The sequence below is a fragment of the Scomber scombrus genome, chromosome 21 (genome assembly GCF_963691925.1).
Source record: "Scomber scombrus chromosome 21, fScoSco1.1, whole genome shotgun sequence".
Taxonomy (NCBI): domain Eukaryota; kingdom Metazoa; phylum Chordata; class Actinopteri; order Scombriformes; family Scombridae; genus Scomber; species Scomber scombrus.
The window spans coordinates 12,971,478-12,986,707 of NC_084990.1; the positions used below are offsets into that span (position 1 = coordinate 12,971,478).

Sequence of the window (15,230 nt, forward strand, 5' to 3'; positions counted from 1 at the left end):
CTCCAAACTTAGTTTAATGACTATGAAGTCGCCAAATGACTTACTTTAACGAATTTCGTTGGTTAATATAACGCAGATTTGTAAAATATTACTTTTATGAGGGCCAGTCACAGTCACAGACAATAAACCTACTATTTCATAATTGTGGTAGCAGCGGTGCAGCAGATGTAATGAAGTCCACGCAGCACGCTGGATGCAAACTAATATTAAGCCTATAGCCCATTCATTATAATGTAAGAGGAGATTCATTTTGTTAATAATTGTGTTAAAGAAAATATGATTTCTATGATAGTTAATGATTTGATAAATATATTCTTTATATTGTTTAGATTGGGGAACTACTTCTTTCTATGTAGTTTGTCCATAGGGTTTTACTGTAGTTAGATTGGGCGGAGTGATACGCCGCACACAAGAGTCTAGTTTAAGTTTGTTACCGGCGACAAGGGTGCCTCTTGTCTGTTTTCTTGAGCGGAGAATAAAACATATACAAGTTGCTCTGAAGAAGCTGTCCCCGTGCTGTTCTTACCCACGACCCCAACAATAGACTTTAGTAAGGTGACGCTAACTTACACCCAGCGTTACAATAATGTCGATGGCAGTTTCATCCTTGCACTGCGTATACAAGTTGGTCAGGCAGCCTTCCCAAACGTCAGGCCAACCCTCCGCTTTATGGATATGACTGCTGAAGCCTCATATAAGCCTAATATAAGCTGCAGATCAACTTTTAAATGCATTTTTGCACAAAATAACACAATATTACAGTTTTCCTATATCATTGAAAGTGCATTTGAGGGGATTTTTTAAATAGCCAGTATGAAAAGGACGAATGATTACACTGAGGAAAACCTATTGCAGTGTTAATTTGGGCACCAGCTATCTTTTAACACCTTTGGTTTTCCTGCTGTGACACGTCAAATTGTCTTCTGTGGAAAAACACCTATTTAATGATTTTGTGACGACTGTACACACTTCTGTACAGTAGGTGGCACTATTATAATGTTGAATGTTTTAGGATCCGGCTTCACACACGCAGGAGAAGAATGCTCATTGGTATCCTGTTTTGTTTTAATACGCTTAAAGCACTTTTGTTAAATTGTCAACCCCTATGATTATGTACTTTTATTTTGTTTATTATTTTTATTTTTTTTGGTCATGTTATCTTGCCCTGTTACTAATTGCAAATGTTGTTTGTCTAGATGTATACAATGAGTCTACAAGCTTAAATGGAAATGTATATGTATACATATACTTTTATTGGTTGTAGACTTGTAATGTTTCATATGCAAGTTAAATGTAGGAGTTTTGTAAATTGAAATGTGAAATAAAGTTTAAAGACAAAAAACCCCCATAAAAAAACATTTAAAAAAGAATGCTCATTGGCTGATAAAATGTTACTCTTTACTCGCACTTGATTGGTTTCTCTCTCAGAAAGGACTAGCCTTACTCCATTCAATCAAATATTATATTATATTATATTATATTATATTATATTATATTATATTATATTATATTATATTATATTGGGGTGTTTAAATATGTAAAGGACACGGGTATAGGAAATAGGATTTTTTCCCCTTCTTTTTTAGTATAGTTCTGACCATCGCTTGTTCCACACTCAAGTCCAGTAGGTGGCGGTAAATGCACCTGAAAGCCGGTTGCCAACCGCCAATAAAAATGAATAGAAGAAGGAAAGACCAGCCCCACACATGTCGGCTGAGAAGATACAGGACTTGTTTCCGTATTATTTTGCGTGGTGTTTTAGTTCTTCCAACGAAGGTAGCGGTAACAAGAAGTTATCAGTAGATTGATGGTAGGCTGTATATCTCCAGGATATCGTTCATATCGTTCATTCAGCTAAGTTTGTTTGGTTTGCTGGAGTCACAGGACTGACTCAACATCTGCATATCCAGCCAATGCACTGAAGAAATCTGCAGGATACGTTTTGTTTTTGGAGAATCTAGTGAAGCTGAAATGAAGACCAAACAATCTGGTTGGTACAGACAGTTCAATAAACAGTGCAATATTCGTTTTTGGCCATCTGATATTGCAGTTTTAATCCCCTTTTTCTGTCCCTGTGTCATGACTATAGAGTGGACCAAGGCAAACCTTCAAAGGCTTCTTGCTACAATTAAAACCAATATCTCAGGCAACGACAGAATGAGAGTATTTTACCAAGGAATAAAGAGTATAGACTGGGATGAAGTGGCTTTCCCCCCTTTCTCACCTGAAGCATGTCAAAAAAAGTGGGATGAAATGTCTCGGAAGGTGGGTCCCACTTAATTATACATGTTTCAACCCACAAAAACAATCTCACCAATCTCTTAGCTGGGGCTTTCGACCAAATCCCAACAGATGCCCACTTCACAATCCATGTCAATATTAATGGCAACTGTTTTAAGATTCAGTACATTTTTGGCAGTCAAGTCAGTTATTCATCATCTCAGAGAAGTTGCCACAGTTATTCTGTGAATTTCAGCATCTCAGTTTCTTCTTTTCTTCATGTAATCCCAGACTGAATCCATGATGATGAGATCAGGGCTGTGTTGGGGCCATCCCATCTGTTGCAGGACTCTGGTCTTCTTGTCAATGATGATGGGTCTTTATGACTCTGTTTGGGGCCATTGCTTTGCTCTAGAATAAATGTTAGGCCGATAAGACCCCTGCCCTCAATCTATGTTATCACCACAGTATTTTAACCCCAGTATGGCATATATTGCCATTTTAGTACTTGATACCAAATTTCATGTTAATGTTACAAAGCTATTTGCATTTATCAATCGTTTTTTTTATTGTTAATGAGCGAATGGGTATTAACATAACTTAAATTAGATATCAACATTTGTTGATGTATATCAGCCTGTAGACTGATTTTCATCAGAGCGTCCCAGGCCAGAAACTCAATTCAAAGGATGTGACTTTTTTGCATACTCCCACCAATGTCACAAACGGCATAATGACACAACACAACAAAAACGGTGCCATAAGACTAAAACACTAAAACAGATATTAGCTCTAGAGCCAATGAGATGGCTAGCTGCTATTGCAGAGGTAATTTTCTGTGAAAGAGTTAGAGGCAGAGTGTATGTGCAGAGATTCAACTAAAGAACGGGAATGTGGTGTGAGAATGATCAAGGCCAGTTTGGGAGCAGAGTATGATAAGGGAGAGTGAGGTGACAGGCAAGCTGGGGTTGTGGAAAATAACGAGAGACATTGGTATGCGTTTTGACTTCTGTAGCTCTGCCTATCTTTGTATATAATGGTCGCTTGGGTGTGTGCAAGTCAGACTCTATTTTTCTGTACAGAATTAAATAACTCTTTTTCCATAAGTCACAAGGCTTTGAATTGTCATCTTTGGCATGAGCAGGACATGGTATAGATATAGTTCCCACGACACTGCTGCCGTCAATGACAGCACATTTCACAACAAAACTCTGCTGCAATGACCAGTCACATACAGCTAAAACATTATTTACTCAATAAAGGACCAGAAAACAAGCTCCTGAGCAAACGCAGAACATAACATACCCCTTTAACTTACCTCTCGCTGGATTGGTGTTACTGTTAGAATGGTTGCTACAGTTAAAGGGTATTACGATATTAAGTAGGGTTTTTTTCAGTTGCTCTCCTCCATAGTCAGATCAAAACATATCTTAAACTGATTTGATCTTACTCATCTTAATAAACTTTTCATAATATCACCATGATGTTCATTATTCACCCTTTCTCCAACAGGACACCCTGGGTAGATAGGGACATCTGTCAGGTTTTTCAAGTTGAGAAGCTAATTGAAATATTTTCTTTCTGTGGTGAAGAAACAACAACAAATAACTACTTAAAATTTCAAAATCTTTTATTAATACAGTCTTACAAATGTTGTTAGTTACGATAAATGTAATTCTTGTTGTTATTTTTTAGATGCGCAAATTTCGGACCCTCACAGAGCTCATCGTTGAAGCTGAAGATGTCATTTCTGATCCTAGCCAGAACCAAAAGGTAAGCATAGCACAATCAATATTTTGATGACTTTGTGTTGTAAATGTGAAATTGGGAGGGTCAAAGCCAAGGCTGTTCGATAATACCACATGCTTGATTTGGTGACTTTATAATGGGTAATCTTTCCTGCAGATCCATCCAGAACTCCCGAAAACACCATTGACACCCTCTGCCATGTTTTATAAGGAGAACGTCGCCAAGTTTCATGAGAAGAAACCAAAACTGAAACAAAGGGAACTAATGACGTTGGTACTGAAAGAGTACAAGGCACTCCCACGTGAAGAGAAGGTACAGTCGGAGAGAGAGGCTTTTGTGAGAACAGTGTTTCCTCCCATTCGGAGTTGCCTAAGGCCTCAGATGATGAATTACTAACTTTTCCCCCCGCTAAACACAGGCTAAATATGTGAAGAAATACCAGCTTACAAAAGAAGAATATGAGAAAAGCATGGAGAAGTTCAGGTAGCTTCATGTAAACATTACATTTGGACCAAAGGTCAGCTCATGTAAGTACAGTGTCAAGCAAATTCTTTGTCTTACAGGGAACAGTATGAAGATGCTCCTGTTCATGGGGAGAAGAGGAAAAATGTTTCTGAACACATCCAAAATGTAAGGGTCCTCTTCTCACTATGCCAACCGTGTATGATGAACATCTGCCATTGGTTCATAAAGACTAAAGGGGATGTATCATGTACATTTTCAGGTCTACATACTGATATATCTTTGCATGACTTACAGTTGAAAAACTCCACATTTATCTTATACTGGCCCTATATGCACCCCTTATAGGGTCCACTTTATGAGCTCACTCTGTTCTGGCCAGCTTTCAGAAGTTAGATTTAGTTTGATGTTCAGGGAGCATTTTTCATACATTAACCTCAAGTTTCAGACCCTTGCCCATTTAACGACAACATCATGACAATATAAAAATAATAAATGCATGCTATGTCCCCCTTAACAAAATAGGGACAGTCAAAAACGTAAGTAAAATACATCTGGGATTAGGGTTAACATTAACTGTTAGTCATGGTCTCAACATCCATATTAATTTTACACAAGGCTTCTTGAGACTGGCGACCGATCAAAATGACAAGTCACAGCTCAGACCTGTGACCATGACACACATTTTCATGCGTAGCTGAGCTTTTTCTTTTCCCCCAGATACCTGTTAATTTGATATTCGTATGATTTTTAAAAGAGTTGATATAATAATGGTTTATTAATAAAATAGAATACCATATCTGATAAAATGAAGCTCACATGGTTCCACCTTTTTAATTCTATGTTGTTGTTGTTATTATCATTATTAGGGCCCGAGCGGCGACTGCAAGTCGCCTGGCGAAAGCCCTATTGAAATTGTAATGTTTATTATTATTAGGGCCCGGGCGGCGACTGCAAGTCGCCTGGCGAAAGCCCTATTGAAATTGTAATGTTTATTATTAGGGCCCGAGCGGCGACTGCAAGTCGCCTGGCGAAAGCCCTATTGAAATTGTAATGTTTATTATTAGGGCCCGAGCGGCGACTGCAAGTCGCCTGGCGAAAGCCCTATTGAAATTGTAATGTTTATTATTAGGGCCCGAGCGGCGACTGCAAGTCGCCTGGCGAAAGCCCTATTGAAATTGTAATGTTTATTATTATTATTATTATTATTATTATTATTCTTCCGACATTTCGTGCCCCAATTTCGCCCCTTTCCCAAATGCGAAAATGCTTATACTTTTGCACGGACGTCCGGCCTCATCCGAAATTCGATATTTTTGGGTGGTCGCACATGGTCGACGCAGAATGGCGGAATAGCGCCCCCTGCAAAGTCCAAAAATGCCCATAGGGAATTTTTCTAACTTTGTCCTATGCTGACAAAATTCGATACACATATGTATTATACCCACATATGCAAAAAAGCCTCTTGACCTCATGACCTCAACCCAACAGGAAGTCGGCCATTTTGGTTTTGATTTTTCCCGCCTAAAATTAACTCCTCCCACAGCGTTCGCCCGATCAAGTTCAAATTAGGTACGCAACATCTCCAGACCTAGCTGAGCTTAAGTTGTGCTCTGCGCATCCGTAGGTCAAAGGGCGTGTCTGCCAGGGCTCAACTAACTTTGGCGTGCTCGCCATGTACATACGAGTGGCTCTCACGCCCACATACTTCATCCAATCAGCTTCAAACTTGCTGGACATGATGATGGCTCCGCCCTGAACGCTCGATATATTAACTTCCCACGTAACTCATAGCGCCCCCCAGTGGTAACAGGAAGTTAACTAAGATTCATTAAAATTACATACTTTGCCCCATCAACTTCATTCAGAACCAGTTGGTGAAGCTACATTATGAAGACTGTGAAGCTACGAGTAATGGCGTCCGTGTGGCGACGCGGCGACCATCAATTCCTCGCCATGAAAATACGTTTGGCTTTTTGATGGCTTTATTGAACTCGTATCATCATGAAAATTGGTACACAGGTCCAGGGTGCCGACCTAAACGTCTCCATCCGCTCATAGGCGATCTCACTCGTGTCGCCCCCTAGTGGAAACAGGAAGTGCCATATTTTACATCATCATTGTGCGATTGCCACAAAACTTAACATGTGTAATCACTGTCCCACCCTGAACGCAACCGCTTGTGTTTTGTTACACTCTACTGCCCCCTGGTGGATGAACCATCAACCTCTCATAACTCCTTCATGCTTTGTCCAATTCACTCCAAACTTCACATGACTGATGAGTGGCCGCCCTGAACACACCAGACCACACCAGACCATATGTGTAACTACCTGTGACTGCCCCCTACTGGATGAACGAAACATTGCATTTTTGGCCTCCTTCCAGGTTTTTTCTCACTTTCCGCTTCACGCCACAGCCCCGCCATGCCTCAGGCCCCGCGGTGGCATGGGTGAGCGAGGGCCCGCCATCGCCGCTTGCGGCTTTAATTATTATTATTATTACAATTACACACTACTGCTTGCAAAGTTATAATCGTAATTATCTTCAAATGAATGTGTGACCTCTTTGACAAAGCATATGTTGAGTATTTTGATGTAAACTGATGGTGGATTAATTTCCTCTTTTAAAAATAAACGTTTGTCCATAACATGCAGGGCAATAAAAGACAGGCCAAGTCTGGAAAGACATTTCCTGGTGAGCCAAAGATGCCCCCTCGGTGAGTCAAACAACATTCATTCCTTCAAGATAACCAGCATTCATTAAAAATTTCAGCAAAATGAATCCTCAGTTGTCCATCAGAGGACAAACGTGTGATTGAGTTACTCTTGACTCTCACAGGGCTGCCAATCTAATCTTCTACAAAGAAAGGTTGAAAAAAACAAACAACAGTATAGCAAGAACAAGTGAATACGACAGCAATATCCATCACATGTGGAAGGACCTCCCTAACAGGGAGAAGGAACGCTACAAGGAGCAATGCGATGACCTCTTCAGAAAATACTCAAAGAAGCTGCAGAATTGGTTTAAGGTATAAAGAAATCTCTCTCTCTCTCTCTCTCTCGCTCTCTCTCTCTCTCTCTCTCTCTCTCTCTCTCTCTCTCTCTCTCTCTCTCTCTCTCTCGCTCTCTCTCTCTCTCTCTCTCTCTCTCTCTCTCTCTCTCTCTCTCTCTCTCTCTCTCTCTTTTAAGAAAAGGTGGATTTCTTTTAAACTTTCCACTGGAAGGTCCCTTTTAAATGTGTCACCTTCTACATTCCTCAGACGTTGACAACAGCAGAACAGGAAGGCTATCGGATCTGTAACCCCAGTGTAAGAATCAGTAATTTTCTGTCTGAAAAATGTTGCTTTGATGTTTTATTCTTCTGATTGTTATCTGAAATTCATAATGTTCTTGTCTTTGCAGAAATGTAAATACCTCGATGACAAACACTTCAAAACTAACAATACAGATATGAACACAATATCAGTAAGTTTTGATTCAATATGAAACAACAACACAAGCTCTGATAATACAGCTTGCATTACTGAGGTTTAAAATAAATGTGTCTTCACAGAAATACTCATGAGGTTTATCGTTGAATCATACAGCTTCTCTTTAAAAATTATTAGATTTATGCAAATTAGCATATAGTAAAAGGTATCTTGAAAAGTCAGTGAACTCATTTATGTGTAATATATGTCATGAAAGAGTGTTAGGATATAAATCATAGAATGCTTGAAAATAAAACACAACCGGCATTAAAAAGTTTGTTGCATTAAAGAATTTATTGTATCTCACACAGGATTCAGAAGATGAAGACATCGAGTACAGCAGCAGTGATGAAGGAGAAGATGAAGAGGTTAGAATACTAAAACATGATTTATTCATGCTTTTGTTCATTTCATTTTGCATCTGTCCATTGAGATTTTATTTGAAAAATAAAATAAAATGATAATAAAAAAAACATTTGCTAATCCACAGGGGGAGGAGGAAGAAGAAGATGGTGATGATGATGATGATGATGATATTATAATGTTTGAAATCTATTAAGAGGTAGAACCACAGCAGGAGAACCTCAGAACTCGAGTCTAAATGTGAGATGAGTGAGTTCAGGAGAAAACACTTTTAGGGATTTAAAGAGTTTAACACTTAAAAATTGTAGGTGATCGAGCTTCAGATTGATTAAATAGCGAGAAGCCATTTGAGGAGAAAAAAGGTTTTTCAGGGCATTTAAGGTGGGTCCTGCTTTATTACCTACTCTAGAAGCCCTGTCTTGAAAATAGGGTCCCTGTGCAAAATTCATGTTGTAAAACCATTATTCTGCTAATATTATGCCTACACTGTGCATGTTCCTAACCACACAACCAAGCTGAGCATAGTTGTGTGGTTATATGCTGGATTACTGGGGGCCCTCAAGCAAATCAGATGTTACTTGTGGATAAAGGATACAAGAAGACTGTGCCAGGGTTGTTGTTTTGTTTTGTTTTCTTTGAAACTTTTGATTAGCCTTTCAAAAAAAAGTCATGGTAGGCCTAAAAATATAAGTATTTTTAACATAGCTATTTGAAAAGTAATACTTTTTCTTCAATGTTAATAAATACTGTTTTCAGACACATATATTTCTAACAAAGTATTTTTTAAACAATGATTCATCTTTGAGATTTTTTGTTATAGTAAAATTAACCAGATAAACCTGACCAGGGTTTTTTTTTTTTTTTTTTTTTTTTTTTAACAATACGATGGTTCACAATGATTTTAATATAGCAAACAAAAGGCCAGTTTAACCCTGCATTGCGCGGGGTAAAGCACAGTCACATGCTAGCCTGGATGGTGAATGTATGAGAAAAGACCCGGCAGTGCAGTAGAGGAAGCACTTGGTGGAAACTCGTGCTGTGATCGATTGCTCCCGTCTGATCTCTGATGTAAAGATGGATGCCTGCCGAAATAGGTAAATAAACACAATTAGGACATTTGCGGTGCTGTGATTGCAGTATTCTTCATTATTGGGATTTATGTTAGGAAGCAAGTGTTGTTTTTTCCTCATTCGCGGTTTGTGCGGCCAGTGGAGAGGCGATCGCCGCAGTGCAGCAGTAACAGTGCTGGGGTCTGGGGACAAGCCTCGCTGTAGTCAAATGTACGTCATTAATTAACAACAAAACCATTCAGCCGGCTACTATATGTTACATTGTCTTTTATTTGAACCTTTCGGTCTGATACATTGTATATGTGTAGCTGCAGCCCCTGTTGACCCTGTGGTTTTTGTGAGACGGATACCGGTGTATCGGTGTAAGGAGTGACCGTGTTAACTGGTGACTCTCAGCCGAATGTGTCGTGGTTGCTCTTAGTGACGGCAACAGATTACATAGGTGTCCTCTTAAAAGCCGTGTTAATTATAGGCTACTTTAACCAATAAATACTACTCTGCTAACCATTTACAGAAGTTGAATTCAGCTCAGGAAGACGCATTCACCCCGTAACGTTTCTAATAATGTGTGAACCAAACCATTGCGGATAAATTGCCAGTACTCTATTTTGGGATTTTACACCGTTATCATCAACTGGTAAGCAGCCCATATTCATCCAGTTAACCTGCTTCTTCACAATGTGTGGCTAGATAGTGTTTTAAAACTATTTGGACATTGTTCACCTCGTTCAACCGGTCAACTACATCCAGCGTTTCTCCCTCAAACCTTGTTTGGGGGTTGCTTTCAATGTGAATGAACGTGAACGCCTTTTGTTAGCGACGCGGTTTAACGTATATAAGGTAAGGTAAAACAGAATGGGCATGTATATTGTGAGATAATTCAAGGCTTTTAGGAGGGCACCTATATATTCTGTTCGTGTTTTCAACAGCTGTCGTCACCACGACAACCACGGACACATTCGGCCCAAAGTCACCACTTAACACGGTCGCTCGTTAAACCGCAACACCGCCTCTCTTGTAACCTCTTGGCATTTTCAATTCCTCCAGCCTATTCATAGCCACGCTCTTTGTTTTGTTCAGCAAGGTTTTGGCTAAGCTACTCTCATTAGACAGTAACGCTCGGGCCAGCAGGGTGAACATTAAGCCAGCATTCCACTCGTGGCTCCTTTTGTGTCTCTTTATTGAGATGTTGCAGTGCTTCAGCCCCAACCTTAATCAGTTTTGTGATATTCGCAGGTTGTAAACGTGGGAAGTACATCCCTGGCAGTGTTCAACGTGCAGTTGTAAGTAGCCGCATCCCATTCAAGGCGTCACACACTGATTTCACATTCATTAGTTAGACATGATTCAGTACCACTGTGTTGCTAACTGTGTTTCCCTCCTACTGCAGCCTTGTTTTGGCCAATGCTTGCAGCATGACCACAGCAGCGTCGGCTCATCTGTTAGTTCTGGCAAATGAAAATGGAGGAGGTTTCAATGTCCAGCCTGGACAACAGCAAGCTGGAGGTACGATGGAGCCACGCCACTGTATAATAATTGCTGGACATTACATCTGCTGACACACTGCAGATAACATCAGCCTTTTGAATGAAACAACTTGGCTTAAAGGATAGGTTTACTATTTTTCAAGTGTGTCTTTAAACAAAGATCATGTGCCCATATGAACGTTGAAAGAGGTTTTGCTAGCTGTAATCGTTCCTCCTGAATGAACTGCACATTTAAAGATCCCGTCTTTACATGATTACAATGTTTGTACAATGTTTTTTTGTGCAAAAATGTATTTAAAAGTTCATCTGAAGTCGACATGAGGCTTCATCTGTCTGAGTTAGACATTTCTTTCTTCGAGTTTCCTTGGACAGTGTTTTCCTGTTCATCTGCAGTGGAGGGATAGTAACAAAAAAAAGGGTACTTAGCACCAACATGACAGTAACTTTCAAAGATATCCAATTGATTTCACAAATTTGGACAACTGAAGCCTCATATTATCTTCAGGTAAACCTATAAATAAATGTTCGTGCAAAAGGAGGGCTGTGGATTTTGTCCCCCATCTCTTACATTGTAACTGCATAAGATGGGGATTTCCTAATGGTGAGTAAGAACAGGAGGATAATTACAGCAAGCGTAACATGTTTCAATGTTCATTTGGGCACCTGACTGTTGTTTTAAGACAGATTTGAAAAATGGCGAGCCTACCCATGGATAGTATGAATAACATATTTCTGTTTCCCTGGCCCCTCCCTGCCAGGGCCTAGCTCAGGACATCCTGTCTGACCTGGTGGAGGATGCATGCCTTGGACTTTGCTTCGAGGTCCACCGGGCCGTCAAGCAGGGCTATTTTTTCCTGGATGATACGGACCAAGAAAGTATGAGGGACTTCGGTAAGCAAAAAGTCGCTCTGTCTACCACAGGGAAATATTGGGAATTTCTTCTCAAACCACCAACAGTCTCATTATTACCTCAGGGTGGTGAAAAAATGTGTGATTTTACAGTTAGTTGTTTATATCAATGATTATAGATACTGCAAAGCCAGAAAACATAATCGTTTCCTGTGCACTGAGGTTGGCTGGAATACAACAAATTTACTACCCTTGGTTTGTCTAGTATGAAATCCATAACCACTCATGCTACTACATTATAAAACAAAAATGTTTATTAAATCTCACGTCAAATTTCCAGAAATTGTGGACCAGCCGGGATTGGATGTGTTTGGCCAGGTGTACAACCAGTGGAAAAACAAAGAGTGTGTATGTCCCAACTGCAGCAGGAGCATTGCTGCCTCACGTTTTGCCCCACACCTTGAGAAATGCCTGGGCATGGGACGCAACAGCAGCCGCATAGCCAATCGCAGGTACGAGAGTAAGCAGATAACTACTCAGCCTTTTCCTACAACTATCCTACATGAGTTTAGGTGAATTTCTAGTGCACATATGCACTAGAAATTTGTTGTTGGGATGCTTCCTTTTCAGCACATGTCCTTCAGATGATGTTTTTTTTATATTCAAACTGCTATTTGCAGAGAGTAATGCTGAGTCATTGTCATGTTCTTCCCTTTTTTACAGAATAGTCACCGGTAATAACACCAACAACAAGTCAGAGAGTGACCAAGAGGATAATGACGACGTAAATGATAATGACTGGTCTTATGGGGCAGAAAAGAAAGGTGAGGAACTCTACTGCTTTTGACCTGTGTTTGGCTGTGGAATGATTTGATTGCTAATACTTTAATGACATTTGACATGTATAAAAATACTCAAATGCTTTCTAAATCTAAAATTGTATGTGGTTTTTTTACAGCCAAGAAAAGGAAATCTGATAAGGTATGTTTATTGTAAAAAGCCTACTATTTTTTTGTGGTTTTATTATAAAAAAAAAAAATTCAGTTGTGAATATTATAGCATTTTTAATATCCCCTTCACTGAAACATGTATATTAACAAATGGAGAATATAATTGATTATTCCTGACTTCCTGGACCTATTGGAATACACTAAAACAAAATATATTTTCTTTTTCCACTTCAGAATCCAAACTCACCCAGAAGATCCAAATCATTCAAGCATAAGAGCAGTAAGTTGAAAGGAGTGCTTGATGTTGGTGATCGTCTGTCATCATTTGAAGGGAACTGTGCCTGGTAAAACATATTATAACTTTTGTGGGAATATTATTTAAATGTCCCAGTAAAAGAACATTCTGGGTCAAATAGTAGATCATTTCTTGCTTGTCTCAGTTTTATCTTTGGGGTGAAGAAAGTAAAGAACATACAGTATTAAGACAATAGAGCAACATATTTAATAGACTATTTAGGATACAGTACTTATATTATTAATAATGATCAAAACACAACAGCCTCTGCTTGATAGGTTATCTAATCTGCTAAATGATCTGATGCTGTGAGGCCCATCTGATGTCACTCTTGCGAGTTAAAATGTTATTTGGATTCATTTTGCACATTTGGAAGCAAATTGCAGTGAAAGGCACAGGGACATTTTATAGAGTCTGAATTTGAATATACTTCAAATCAGTTTACTTACAACAGTATGATCAAATTGATTAAACTTGTGACATTGGTAAGTTAATACCCATTTCTGTACCCATGAGCTCATATGCTTTATTGCATCAAAGAGAGATTATAGCAGATTTGTCACTGTTTAATTTGTTTCTCCTGACTAAAATTACCTCCTACCCTGCCAGGTTTTTTGAGCATGGCAAATCATTTTCGTCATTTCAGTTAAAGGGATCGGTCAGCCTTCACAGTAACAATTCCACTGTTTTGTTTTCAGTGTTTTGCTAGTGTATTTTAACATACAAATTCATGCTTAGATCATTACTGTAAATATAGTTATCAATATTTGTCTCTTTGCTATGTCTTATATTGATGTGATCAATGATGAAATGAATGAAACATTCATTTAAATAACATGTAATTGGAGGGTTTGAATGACACACTGCCTACTGTTCATTCCCATAGGCATGATGGGTCCTAGACGTCGAATGGACAACCAGGAAAGCCCGCGCATGCTGATGAAAGATGAGGCATTCCCTCAATAACACCCTCAGCCACAAACACACATTCTTTTACCATAGTGTGTGTACTTACACACAAACGCGCACACACGGGAAGACCAATAACACTTCACCCCTTTTTGTTGTGAAATCAATGGACATTGATTTTAAAAGTGACATTTATGGTATTAACTGCTCTGGAGAAGCAGTCCAGACCTCCCACTGTATACTTGACAGATTTTTTTCTCTTCGCAAAATCATTGTACCAACACTCATTTCTTCTTCTTTGTTTTTTTTTTTTTAGTTAACTCTATGTTGGAAGTATTTGCTGGAGTCCATAATAATGAATATCACCATTTACGATTTCACTGCACAGAGATAGATTCTGGTGTAATTCATTCAGTGGCCAAGCAGAGGCAGCTGCGTGACATTGACTGTGTGCACATACATTATGTTGTTTCTTAAAATACAGACATGATTAAGCATTAGGTGTACTTAATATTTCCTCACCTTTTGAAAATATAATTTTTGAAAAATAATGTCACATTGTGTTTTGGACAATCATTACTAATGGTTTGTCTTTTGTTTCCACATTCACTGTCAGGCTCATAGTTCTCCAGCTGAATTACAATACAGTTTATGTGTGTATGTGTGTGTATGAGAGAGAAGCAACTCACATTCACATTCACCTGTGGAAACCTGTTTTGAAACTGTTCAGTGAGTGAACCCTTAATTGTACAAGCAGGTATTTGCTGCAGAAAGCAGGTTTTTTTGTTTCATTTTTTGTTGGATAGATCAGCTTGTTTTCTAGCTTTCAAAAAATGTCTTTGTATCATGTGTTTACATTGTAAAGGGTTACATATATCCTTGGTGTGATGTGATAGTGTAAATATTCAAATAGTTGAATTGCTGCTATCATGGCTCAGTTTGTTTCATTTGTCTAGCATTTGAATTGTTACCTGTCCTTAGGCATTGACTTGAACTCTGAGCAGGCGCTGCGTATGGATTTTGATGAATGGAAAAAAGCAACAAAAACCTCAGTAACCTTGCTCCAGTGCTTACCAATCATGATCATTTAACCAACAGGGGATGCTGTTGATCAAATGAGGGCAATAATACATTCATTGGATGAGGGAGATGCAAGAAACGTTGCTGTGTAAAGGTTTTTTCAGCATAAGGAGGTATATCTTATCTTCTGAAACTGTAACCGTAAACATGAGGTTGACACAGATCCTGTCTCTTCAAAGTAAAGTGTTCAGTTGGGTTCATAACTGACAACTGCCTGGAGGAGTCAATTATGCTGCCTTCATGTGCCCTTCCTAAACTCAAACTTTTAAGCTCTAAGCTTAATTAAGTGTAGATAAAAAAGTTGGGTGGTCGGGCTTGACTATT

The 15,230-nt window shown here is 39.0% G+C and overlaps 2 protein-coding genes across 3 annotated transcripts; both read left to right on the forward strand.

The window, feature by feature from the left end:
• The first annotated feature begins 1,720 nt into the window (after window positions 1–1,720).
• Window positions 1,721–9,088, forward strand: LOC134003564 (upstream-binding factor 1-like protein 1). Its single transcript, XM_062442801.1, has 12 exons — window positions 1,721–1,990; window positions 2,090–2,265; window positions 3,916–3,993; window positions 4,126–4,281; window positions 4,388–4,452; window positions 4,533–4,599; window positions 7,089–7,150; window positions 7,273–7,462; window positions 7,694–7,741; window positions 7,836–7,898; window positions 8,215–8,271; window positions 8,394–9,088. The coding sequence occupies exons 1-12, from the start codon at window positions 1,972–1,974 to the stop codon at window positions 8,460–8,462; spliced, it is 1,050 nt and encodes a 349-aa protein (XP_062298785.1). The 5' UTR covers window positions 1,721–1,971; the 3' UTR covers window positions 8,463–9,088.
• Window positions 9,089–9,343: 255 nt separating this feature from the next.
• atxn7l3b (ataxin 7 like 3b) lies at window positions 9,344–14,921 on the forward strand. Of its 2 annotated transcripts, none has more exons than XM_062442110.1 (9): window positions 9,344–9,360; window positions 10,573–10,619; window positions 10,727–10,842; window positions 11,582–11,714; window positions 12,013–12,184; window positions 12,396–12,496; window positions 12,631–12,653; window positions 12,857–12,902; window positions 13,804–14,921. In XM_062442110.1, exons 3-9 carry the CDS (start codon window positions 10,792–10,794, stop codon window positions 13,881–13,883), a joined length of 606 nt encoding a protein of 201 aa, XP_062298094.1. In that variant the 5' UTR covers window positions 9,344–9,360; window positions 10,573–10,619; window positions 10,727–10,791; the 3' UTR covers window positions 13,884–14,921. The 2 variants fall into 2 exon arrangements, with proteins under 2 accessions (XP_062298094.1, XP_062298093.1); XM_062442109.1 differs by lacking the exon at window positions 9,344–9,360 and adding an exon at window positions 9,406–9,546.
• The last annotated feature ends 309 nt before the right edge of the window (window positions 14,922–15,230 follow it).

Bases quoted from the DNA above. Each gene is read 5' to 3' on its own strand.
- LOC134003564 (XM_062442801.1), top strand. The intron at 7,151-7,272 runs GTGAGTCAAACA...TGACTCTCACAG, and splicing joins GAGCCAAAGATGCCCCCTCG to GGCTGCCAATCTAATCTTCT. The intron at 8,272-8,393 runs GTTAGAATACTA...GCTAATCCACAG, and splicing joins ATGAAGGAGAAGATGAAGAG to GGGGAGGAGGAAGAAGAAGA.
- atxn7l3b (XM_062442110.1), top strand. From the start codon at position 10,792: ATGAAAATGGAGGAGGTTTCAATGTCCAGCCTGGACAACAGCAAGCTG. The intron at 12,185-12,395 runs GTACGAGAGTAA...CCTTTTTTACAG, and splicing joins AGCCGCATAGCCAATCGCAG to AATAGTCACCGGTAATAACA. The intron at 12,654-12,856 runs GTATGTTTATTG...TTTCCACTTCAG, and splicing joins AGAAAAGGAAATCTGATAAG to AATCCAAACTCACCCAGAAG.